General features: G+C 41.2%; 1 protein-coding gene across 2 annotated transcripts in view; it reads left to right on the top strand.

Moving 5' to 3' along the window:
- LOC137431696 (protein turtle homolog B) overlaps positions 1-12,264 on the top strand; it is a 127,904-nt gene that overhangs the window by 20,659 nt on the left and 94,981 nt on the right. For both annotated transcript variants that reach the window (XM_068123320.2, XM_068123319.2), the window contains exon 8: positions 4,232-4,374. In XM_068123320.2, the coding sequence (XP_067979421.2) occupies positions 4,232-4,374 (143 nt within the window). The remainder of the gene's footprint in view (positions 1-4,231; positions 4,375-12,264) is intronic.

The following is a 12,264-nucleotide window of genomic DNA, read 5'->3' as shown; positions in this document are numbered from 1 at the left end:
AATATAGGAAACAGCAACACCAGGTCACAGTGGGAAGCCATATTCTATGACACTCCAGATGAAGGCTTTGTTCAGCATTAAGTTGATGGCAGTACATTAAGACTTGGCTCTGTGGAGAATGCTGAGACATTGGCGTCTTTATAGGCCAGCTTGGAGATGTGATCTGCCCAAGACTGGTTATGGCTAATAGTGGTGCCCAGGAGCGCCAAAGACACTACTTCTCCCAGAGATTGATCACAGAAATATAGGGGGTTTACCCTATTGAAGGATAAAGTGAGAATAATTCTTTCTCCTGTTAAAAGATATGTACTAGGTAGATGATTATTTGCTTATTTTCTCCAGATCAGCAAAAAGGAGTGTGCATCCTGCCTGGTCTAGGGGGTGCAGAACTATCCTGCACAGGGTAAAGTCATCTGCAAACTGATATAATGGATTTTCCAATGACAAAGACACCTCATTGATGTATATCAATAATATGATTGGCCCCAGAACACTACATTGAGGGATACTGGGCTCTAACTACAGCATGGTATAGTATTTCATCTAAAGAAAGCTGCTTGCGAGCACACAGGAAATTATCGGAGGATACCATTAGCTGAAAGGTTCGAAATCTGACCAGGGTATCAGACAGAACCAAATGTGTGGGAGATGTCCAGTGAGATGGCCCTGACCTTTTGTTTTAGATAGAGTTCACCTATCCATTCCTGATATGGAAGAAGCAGCGTGTCTAAGGTGGAAGACCTGGATGAAAGCCAAACCGATGGTCGAAGACCAGAAAGTTAGAGAAAACTTCAGACTTGAGGTCTGCTGTAATTATGGATTCCATTACTTTGCTATTGATGGGAAGATTGTTGACTGCTCTATTGTCAAGAGGGTTAGATTTGGTAACATATTTGGGTAATGTTGGTGATTTCCATGATTCAGGCAGACAGCCCTTGGAAAATGATCTGAAAAGAGCAGATAAGCAGGAGTAGACAAACAGATGAACAGATTTTGAGTATGAGGGTACTAATGCTGTCAGAATTAGTGATAGTGGAGAAGTCAGAACCAGACTAACCCCTGCTCTAGCAGGGAAAATGGCCTTAAAATGCCTGTTGTGTGTTGTGTTGTGTTGTGGAGAATTCAGAGCCAGGAGTGGTGGAGAGGTGAGAAATTTCTTCACCGTGGTTGAATCTCACAAGCTGTTGGAGGTTTTCAGTGAGGAGGTACAGAAAGTGTACAGGAAGACAGGGATTGGAGACCTAGGCCTTTTCTGCAAAGACAGAGTTAAGGCAGTCAGCCTTGGCAAGAGCATCAACCTCATTTACAAGAATGGTGCAAAAAGACATCCTTTCCACTGTAAACCAGTAAAATGGAAAACTAGTCTTAATTGTGAAGGCTTTCGTGTCGTTATTCTGTGTTGGCAGAAAGATAGAATGATGTATGGAACCAACAGAATGTTGATCGAAGTATGCTATCCGCCAAGGGAAGCTGACCTTTTGGGCATTTATCATTCACTGGAGCGAAATAGCGATACGGGATAGAGGTGAAGGTTGATGGGAGTGAGCCAGAGGTGCACGCGTCAGAGCTATGTCAGGGATCAGGGTGCATGTGGAGTGAGGAGGAGTGACAGAGGGGGTAAATGACTTATTTTGATGCTTCATGAAAGGGGGAGTCAGGGTTCAGAGTTAAATCAAGGGGTCTGGGACGAGGTGAAAATGTGGAATAATACAGAAATAAACATGAACACAAAAAAGTAAAAGGAGAGAAATGGAAAGAGAATTGAAAAGAGAAAAATGAGGAGAAATAAGGTAGATAAAACTAAGGGTGGGGGAAAAACAATGAAATGTAAAAGATTGGAAGTCTAAGTCAATTAAAAGGAGGCAGCATGCTGATCCTGAAGATGAGGCTTTGTTCTTTATGATTGCGACTGCCCATGGTGCTGAAATGGAGAAAAATACGAGAGACTGCCATGTGACTGAACGAATGTCAAGGAAGAGTGAAGAGTGAAGTGTCTCGGAGTCACTGCAAGTGATCTCAATAATGCAGGTTTTCAAGGTACATGCAATTGAAGTGGTCCATGATTTTGACATTGATTTTGGGTCCTGATATTGAAGTGATTGTCTTGATGAAAGTCCAGGTATTACAGCAACTTTTTAAATGATTAAATGTTTCTGATGGGAGGTCAGAGGGCAGTGGTTCTTTGATCAGAGAATCTCACAAATTTCTGTCTCGCTTGAAAGAAATGTGATGGACTTGGTTGTGGGGAAATTGGGGCAGTTTCAGAATCGTTCCTCTGGATGATCTTCTTGACTCAAAGGTTAATGGAATGGGAGGTCAATTTGAACGGGATCCTTTATTCAGTCTAAGAAGGTTCTGTCGGTGTTGTGTGGTGCTCTGGTCCACTGGTCGCAATGGAGGTGGTGAAGGGTTAACTGCTGTGGGAAGAAAGGAGAAGCCGACGTTAGCTTCTCCTCACTTCACACGCCAGCTAGAAAATCTAATCTAATCAATATTCTGTTGATTCCATTCATCATTCCATCGATCTCACGATTAAAGAACTTAACTCCAAGTCCTTTCATCTTGTAATGCAAGTCAACACTCAGAAACTCAATCAGCTCATTGCTCCTCCTGTCACTGATACACCGCAAGAACCTTGCAATGCAGTTGTACCAACACTTACCTCTTTCTGAGGCTGAATACTATTTCTTCAGAAGAAAGAAATATTTTCCGACTGTATTCAAGTCGAGGCTTTCTTCCACAACAAGGATAATCCTGACCAATCTCTGGGAGATTAATTAGAACTCCTCCTCATTCTGAAATCCAATCCAAGTGGACCCCTCCCCCCTCACTCAAGGCAGCCAGTTTACCTCCGTACACCTTTTTGTTAAAATGTGTTGCCTTGAACCACAGTATCAACTTTTTCAACCTCACCAAAGAATAATGGAGTGCACTCAAATCTCTCTGGAAACAGGATGTTGTCATAAAACCGACTGACAAAAGTGGTGCAACAATAGTTTGGCACACCGGCTTTACAAACAGAAGCCTTCTGGCAACTTGCCGATGCTACTTTTTAATCCAGGGTGACGAAAGGTCTTACCCCAGTGAACCAAAAGTCTATCGAGGGCACCATCAAAGATCTGATTTCCAAACAGGAACTCCCACTGACTGCTTGCAACATAATTATCACCACTCCAAGAACGTCAGGCATTTTTTTTTTTTAGGCGTCAGGCATTTTGGCTGTCAGGCCAAAAGACCCACAAGGCCACCATCCCTCGGATGAATTTGGGGTTCCCATCTCCCAGCGTTAGTTGGTGGACGTGTGAAATTCTCAGTGTCCTTCATGAAGCGTAGGTGAGGTATTACTGCATTAGCGGCATAGTGGCACCCCAGCAATGATACGAACACGCAGCTATGTGCTGCATACAACGGCATAGAAGAACTACAACAGCACTCGGTGGAGCGTATACCTCTGCCAGGCTGAACAGTTTCCAATTTGCATCCCACCAATAGGCCAGATCTGGTCCGAACCGAAACCAATATCTAATCGGCTTGATCTTATGGCTTACCAAGCTCATCCACCAAGTTATATATATTTTATTTTTTATTTTTTTTGTAATCCGTCCACAACTTTTTGAGTGAGATATCATGCTATATATAGTTTTCAGCCCCATCTCTCAATGGTGAATAATAGCTTAAAATATAATCAATTCATTCTTGTCACATACCCAACCTGTCCACCAAAGTTCGTTCTATTCTGCCCATAACGTTTTGAGATATCCTGCTCACAGACAGATAAAACAAACAGTGGTGAAAACATAACCTCCGTCTATCCACCTTTGGTGGCAGAGGAAATGAGACAATGGGACTTGAGAAAAAATGCAGGTTTGAGGGGAATTCGGACATGACCAGCATGCTGATCCTGCGATCAGTCAAGCAGATAATGGCAGCCATTTAGGGAAATGCAGGTTGGGTACCTAACAGATTGAATGATGATCTTATGTTTTTCATAACAATGCTTTCCAAATACTTTTTCAAAAGAGAGCTCTTTCTTGGCAATAAAAAATACATGACACACCTGATGATGCACTTCTCACACTGTGAATCCTACATTCTACATCAAATGTGCTTTGGATGATCTATGCAATTGAAGAGGGAGGGAATTCGTTAGAGATTACGAAGTGGTGGTGGGTAATTGCGATTTAGCCAGCATTAGAATCTTGTTATTTAACTCCTTCTTCCCTCCCATCAGTTCCTGCTCGTGTGGTTGCTATGCCAGCTGTAAGCTACCTGCCAGTGGGCCTCCCAGGTTCTCTGGTGTGTCCAACCAGAGCCATTCCCCCAGTGTCTCGTGTTAACTGGATGAGGGGCGGCCAGCCACTGGACCTCAGTCAGGTATGATTTGTCATCCTACCTGTAAATACCATTGACTGGACCTGCCTTTCTTTCCTGGTTGTTAAATTGCAACCCTTAGAGAACAAATGGAGGGATGGGGGGTGGTGGGAGAGGGGGGGTTGGAGAGAGGGAATAGAATGAGATGTTGAGTTATTCTTGGGTATGGTTTTTATTTTTTTGCTGATTGCGATATTATATGTGTGTTGATTTGGTTCACTTATTACTTGGTAACTTGGTAACTTGGTTCACTTCGTTGTGCATTTACAATTTGTCATAGTTATCCTGTTTCATGTTCATTGCATGCACTGGGGATTTTCAGCATTTTAGAGCTTTCCTTGACCATTCTGTAATGTTTTTGTGCTATAAAATGCAACAAAAAATAGAATTTTCCATAAGGTGATGTTTTCTGTGACACACCACACCTGAAAATTATTTTTGGGACATACAGCACGATAACCATATTTTGCCTTTCTGGAGAACACTGAAGTTTTTGTAATGTAAAATGCCAACAGTTCAATTTTGAAGTGTTAGTCGTGTGTGTGTGTGTGTGTGTGTGTGTGTGTGTGTGTGTGTGTGTGTGTGTGTGTGTGTGTGTGTGTGGTGTGTGTGTGTGTGTGTGTGTGTGTGTATATATGTGTATATATATATATATATATATATATATATATATATATTGTTACGGCCCGCGGATAAGGATGTTGGTTTGCCGAGCGGATGGCACCGCGGCCTAACAGTTACCCCGATTAACCCGATCCCCGAACGTTGGCCGGATCGCGCCACAGATATTCAATAGGGAAAAGACTAAGGCGACGCGGATGTGAAGAAGAAGAAGATAAAAAGGTTGGAAATACGAATATAATTTATTTCTATTTACACCCAAAAATAACCAAGGAGAAGGAAAGATAAGAAAATAATATACAGAAGATATTAGACACAGTGCAACGCTAGCTTATACAAACTTAATTAACCCAGGGACAAAACACAGAACAAACTCACGTACACAAAAGGATGGATGGGCAGGAGGTGGATGGCTGGAGGGAGAGGAAAGTCCAAGGGGTCCTGCAGCACGATCAGCGCGTTTGGCAGCCGCCGTTCCTTCGCGGCCCTGCTCAAAACCGCCGTCCAGGCCCCAAGCGGCTGTTGAGTGTTGCTGCTGTGGCCGCCGCTGCTGCTGCTGCTGTGGACGTCGCGTGCTTTGCCAGGACTACAACAGGCTTTGTGCTTCCCTGGATGATGATCTCCTTAATGTTCTCTATGTTCTTTTGCTCACATGCCAGCCTCGGACTCTGTTCGGAAAAGCACCAGCTCAGGAACAAGCATCGGTCCACTTGATCAGCCGTTGCTGTGTACGAAACTTCCTTGGGTGATCTCAATGTACTCTCGCAGTTGGTTCTCTCTGGATGATCTTTTTACACAACTCAGCAACTACTCCACTCTCCGCAACCACTGACAACTCAACGCAACCACTACTGACAACTCACTTGCACGCGTGCCTTTATAGCGCCTCCGGCCTTCAGGACACGCCCATCGGTGTGCTCACCTCGGCCCTGGTTGGTCGAGTGACCCTCTGGCTCCGCCCTTGATGACGACGGGCGGGCACGCCTTTCTTCCCCGACCCGAGCAAATGTTCAATGGTGGTTTTGGAGGGGATGTAATTTGCAATCGAGGCTTGGCCATGACGAAAGGGGAAATGGAGGTTTTGGGAATGGGAATGAAGAATGAAGGGAATCTATCTTATTTCACTTGGTGCAATGGAGTGTCATTTTAATGGAAGACAAAGCCTTAACCTAATACACAGAATAAGGAAATAAACTACTGAACAGGAATATTATAGTGTCCTTCATGTATGCTTTATTGAACTAACTACGGGAACGCCCTTTGACCTTTATACAACACTGGAGGCAGGAGGGTCCAGACTAAAGCAATATTCACAACAATTGGTATGCAATACAACACAATCAAAAAACCTCAATCCTCATATCCGCAACAATATATATATATATATATATATATATATATATATATATATATATATATATATATATATATATATATATATATATATATATATATATATATATATATATGATGTTGACAGTCGATATATATATATGATGTTGACAGTCGATATATATATATGATGTTGACAGTCGATATATATATATATATATATATATATATATATATATATATATATATATATATATATATATATATATATATATATATATATATATATATATATATATATATAGATATATATATATATATATATATATATATATATATATATATATATATATATATATATACATACATACATACATACATACATACATACATACATACACACAGTCACGTGAAAAAGTAAGTACACCCCATGTAAAGTTTTGACTTTTTCAACATATTTCAACATACAGCTATTTGATCTTCATTTCAACAATATTGAGAGATAAAGGTGATATAATATAACAAATATCATGAAACATTTACATTTTGTAGTCCATTGTATAATTTAAATAAACATAAATGCAAATTTTGCATGTGGAAAAAGTTAGTACACCCTTGGCTCTAATACGTGGTATTGCCCCCTTTGGCAGAAACAGCCTCAAGTAGACGTTTCTTATAACTGTCTACCAGTCTCTGACATCGACTAGGGGAAATTTTTGCCCACTCCTCCATGCAGAATTCTTTCAGCTGTGTGATGTTTGAGGAGTTTCCTGCATGCACAGCTCGTTTCAAATCCCCCCACAACATCACGATGGGATTTAGATCCGGGCTTTGACTTGGCCATTCCAGAACCCTCCATTTCTTTCTTTTCAGCCATTCCTTGGTGGATTTACTGGTATGTTTAGGGTCATTGTCATGTTGCAAGGTTCACCTTCGGTTGAGCTTCAACTTTCTGACAGATGGCCTCACATTATCCTCAAGCACCCTCTGGTACAATGAAGAATTCATAGTGGATTCTATGATGGTGAGCTGCCCAGGCCCTGATGCAGCAAAGCTGCCCCAAACCATAATATTTCCACCGCCATGCTTTACAGTTGGTATCAGGTTCTTGTGGTCAAATGCTGTCTTTGGTTTTCGCCAACCATGTCTTCTGGTACTGTGGCCAAATAGCTCTGCCTTTGACTCATCTGTCCAGAGCACATTGTTCCAGAAGTGCTAGTCTTTGCCTCGGTGTTAATTGGCAAACTTTAGTCTTGCCCTGATGTTTTTTCTGGACAGCAAAGGTTTCCTCCTGGCACACCTCCCATGTAGATCAAATTTGTGCAGCCTCTTTTTAATGGTAGACTTGTGCACTTTGACATCAACAGTTGCAAGAGCTACCTGTAGGTCCCGTGATGACATTCTGGGGTTCTTCGAGACTTCTTTCAGCATCTTGCGGTCTGCTCTCGGGCTGAACTTGCTGGGGCAGCCTGGCCTGAACAAGTTGGCAGTTGTTTTGAATCTTCTCCACTTGTAGATGATCTTCCGGACAGTCGAATGATTGATTTCAAATTGTTTGGATATCTTTTTCAATCCCTTCCCAGACTCATAGGCATCTATAACCTTCTTTTGGAAGGCCTCTGAGAGCTCTTTTGATCTTGACATGGTGACGCTGCACACTTCAACAACAAAGAGCAAACCAAACTAAATGTCTGAGGTTTAAATAAGACAGGTTCCTCCAAGGTCCTCTCTAACGATGTTCTAATCATTTGCACCTGAGCTGGTGAACCTGATTCTAATTTTAGGTATTTGAAGCAGTGATAAATGTAGGGGTGTACTTACTTTTTCCACATGCGAAATTTGCATTTATGTTTATTTAAATTATACAATGGACTACAAAATGTAAATGTTTCATGATATTTGTTATATTATATCACCTTTATCTATCAATATTGTTGAAATGAAGATCAAATAGCTGTATGTTGAAATATGTTGAAAAAGTCAAAACTTTACATGGGGTGTACTTACTTTTTCATGTGACTGTATATAATAAAAGGCAGTGTGTGTGTGTGCGTCACCTCTATAACTCACAAACAATGAAACTAGCAGCCGCAAACTTTACATGTATATTTCTTGACCTAAGTATCAAAATCTGGAGTGAAATCTGACAAAATTTAACCCAGCGATTCTTATAACTAAGTGTATGTCTTTTACTCTGCTTTCAGCAAGGCTGTCCTTCCTCCTCCTTCATATTAACAAAGCATTAAACTTAACCCTTTCTGCTGTTCTAATAATTATATTGAGTGAAGAAAATATTAAGGAATGTGCGCAAAGTGTAACTTTATTGAGTGCTGTAAAAATAATTAACCAGCTTGAATCGAGTACAATGGGAATAACTAAACCAGCAGGATTGACGGCAAAGCTTCCCCAGTTGTGCCTGTGTAGTGTATACTCCATGTGGACATCTGCGAGTAAGGAAGTCTAAATCTAACTATAATTCACCAAATGTCTGTCCGTCCATCCGTTTGCAGGTACCGCAAAAACTGCTGAACCGATCGCAACGATATTTTGTGTGGGTATTCCTGGGACCCCCTGGAGTTAAATAGGCTATATTGTTTTCCCAATTTTCCAATTTTTCCAGTTTTTCCAAACACGCTGGAATAATATTTACCGATATGAACAGTGATGTGGCTTTTATTGAAATTCTACAAATACTGTTTAGATTTTGATGATTTGTGTGTGATATGATTTGACGGATGTTTATATAAATCGTTTAAAATAAAAAAGCCTTCAATTTCTGATATTTTGCCTTTTCATTTGGGCCTCCCAATTGAAGCCCCACCCTTAGGGAGGGCACCGTTGCTAGAATATCAAATTAAAAAATTGAGTACAAAGAACATGGCCCTCTTGCTGCTATGCCTGTAGTCTATTTAATTTATTTTTCTTCCTTTAAAAAGTAGTAAGTACACCAATGGATGAACTGTTTCAAATTCAAGGTAAACCTTTGGTCCTTCGGGGTTGGAGAGTTGATGTACTTTATGCGTGTTTATGCTTTACCGCAACGGAATTTCTAACGGGGCCGCGGTGCCTTGCTTGGTCCACTCACAAAGGCGCTCATATGGGAGATTTGTGTGTGTGTGGTCATTAAGCATAACATATCATCACTTCCGCCACCGAAGGTGGATGGAGGTTGTTTTTCACCCCTGTCTGTCTGTTTGTCTGTCTGTTTGTTTGACTGTGAACAAGATATCTCAAAAAGTTGTGGACCGATCCATACGAACTTTGGCAGCGAGGTGGCTTATGTGACGGGGATGAAATGATTAGATTTTGGTGAGGATCCGGATCCGGATCCAGCTACTATAAATTTTAATGTGATTCTTCACCATTGAGAGATAGGGCCAAAAACGATATATAGCAAGATATTTCAAAACGTTGTTGACAGATTCGGACGAAACTTGGTGGAGAGGTTGCCTATGTGACAAGGAGGAGTTGATTGAATTTTGGTGAAGATTCGAATCCGGATCCGGATCAGAGAATTTTAAAGTGATTCTTTATCATTGAGTGATATGATTAAAACTGATATATAGTGGGATATCTCAAAAAGTTATGTCCGGATTCGGAAGAAACCTGGTGGGGAGGTTTGGTGTGTGAAAAGGACGAATCGATTAGATTTTGGTGAAGATCTGAATATGGATTCGGATACGATAATTGTTAATTTTTTTTCGATAATTCTTCACCGTTGAGAGATCGGTCGAAAAGCGATATATAACATGATATTACAAAAAGTTGTGGATGAGTTATGACTAAACTTGGGGGATGAGTTGGTTTAAGGTGACAAGAACAAGCCGATTATATTTTGGTTCAGGTCCGAATCCAGATCCGGTCTATCAGTGGAATACAAAATGTAAAACTGTGCAGCCTGGCGGAGGTATGCTCTCTACCAAGTGCCGTTCTAGTTACCCGGCGCTCGCGAAGCGAAAAGCGGGGTTAGCCATTCAGTTGCGTACGTGTGCCGTGTGCCGTGTGCTGTACGTGCGTGTGCCGTACGTGTCTGCATTTAAAAAATCCATTTTCTCGGCAATAGTTGATCCGATTTACACGAGATTTTACTGTAGAAGCGCCTCCACCTGTATATATTTTTTATTCATAATTATGAAGTCATAGGTCACGTGGTACGGACGCCATCTTGGAAAAACGTTACACCTCTATATCTCCCAAACCGCTCAATGGAAAAAATTGAAACGTGGCTCATTGTCCTGTACTCACCATGGGGAATAAGATATGTTGATGGTGATGTCACCGGTGCCTTAATTGAATATATGAATGAATGAATGATCGTTTTAAGGCCATTTTCCCCGCTAGAGCGGGGGTTAGCCTTGCGGGCCCCATGACAATCATGGTTCCCTGTTTGAGGCAATGTTTTTATGGCCGGATGCCCTTCCTGACGCCAACCCTTAGTCGCCTCTTACGATGCGCAGGGATACGGTGTACCTATTCTAAACCGGGGTACACACCGGGTACACATCAATTATGATGTCATAATTCGACAAGTACAACGCTTGATCTGATCAGTGTGAATAAAACAAAAATTCCTCTGCAACTGTTATTTCGATGGACACGAAATTTTCAGAATATGTGCAGCTCCTGTAGAATTTTTAATGATAATTATAACGTCATAGGTCACGTGTTACAGACGCTATCTTGGAAAAAAAATCGAAAAACGTTGCACCTCTATATCTCCAAAATCACTCCATGGAAAAAATTGAAACATGGCTCATTGTCAAGTACTGCCCTTGGGGAATAAGATATATTAATGATGTCATCAGTGCCTTCGTTATGACGTCATAATTCGACAATACAACACTTATCCGATCATTGTGAATTTTTTTCTCAGCAACTGTTGGTCTGATGGGTGCTAAATTTTCACCATCTGAGCACCTCGTCCTGTAGAATATTTTAATGATAATCATTACATCATAAGTCATGTGGTACAGGCACCATCTTGGAAAACCGAAAAACGTTTCACCTCTATATCTCCAAAACCGGTGCATGGAAAAAATTGAAACATGGCTCATTGTAAAGAACTCCATCTGGGGAATAGGTGTTGTTAACGATGACGTCATTGGTGTCATAATTATGAAGTCATAATTCGACAGGGACAATGCTTAGTCTGATCAGTTTGAAATGTATTGAGCATGATCTATGCAACAATTATATTAGAGAATATAGATTTATGATGTCATTGCTCACGTGGTCTGGCAGCCATATTGGATCAATTTTTTTTTTTTATGTTCAAAAACAGAAGAGTTGGCTCGCAACAAGTTGACTGCGCAGGGTAAGTATTTTATGAATACCATCTAGTTTACATAAGTATTCAGCCCCTTGAATCAATACTCCGTAGAAGCACCTTTGGCAGCAATTACAGTTTCTTGTCTTCTTGGGCATGTGTGTATCAGCTTTGCACATCTGGATTTGGGGAGTTTCTCCCATTCTTCCATGCAGATTTGCTTGAGCTCTGTCAAGTTGGATGGGAAGTGTCAGTGAACAGCAATCTTCAAATCTTACCACAGATTCTCAATGGGGTTCAAGTGTGGGCTTTGGCTGTGCTGCTCAAGGATTTTCACATTCTTGTCTGAAGCCATTGCAGTGTTGCTTTGGCTGTATGCTTGGGGTCATTGTCCTGTTGGAATGTAAATCTTCATCGCAGTCTAAGGTCATTTGCACTCTGAAGCAGATTCTCTTCAAGGATTTGCCTGTATTTGGCTCTATTCATTGTTCCCTCCAGCTTTAGAAGTCTCCCCATTCCTGCCGCTGAAAATCATCCCCATAGCATGATGCTGCCACACCATGCTTCACGGTAGGGATGGTGTTAGATGGGTAATGTGATGGGCTCTGTTTCCGCCAGACGTAGCGCTTTGCATTCAGGCTGAAGAGTTCAATTTTTGTCTCGTCAGATGAAAT

Source organism: Myxine glutinosa, chromosome 7 (genome assembly GCF_964187855.1).
Source record: "Myxine glutinosa chromosome 7, kmMyxGlut1.1, whole genome shotgun sequence".
NCBI classification, from domain to species: Eukaryota; Metazoa; Chordata; class Myxini; order Myxiniformes; family Myxinidae; genus Myxine; species Myxine glutinosa.
The sequence above is the reverse complement of the archived record's forward strand: the minus strand, read 5'-3'. Positions and strand labels throughout refer to the sequence as shown.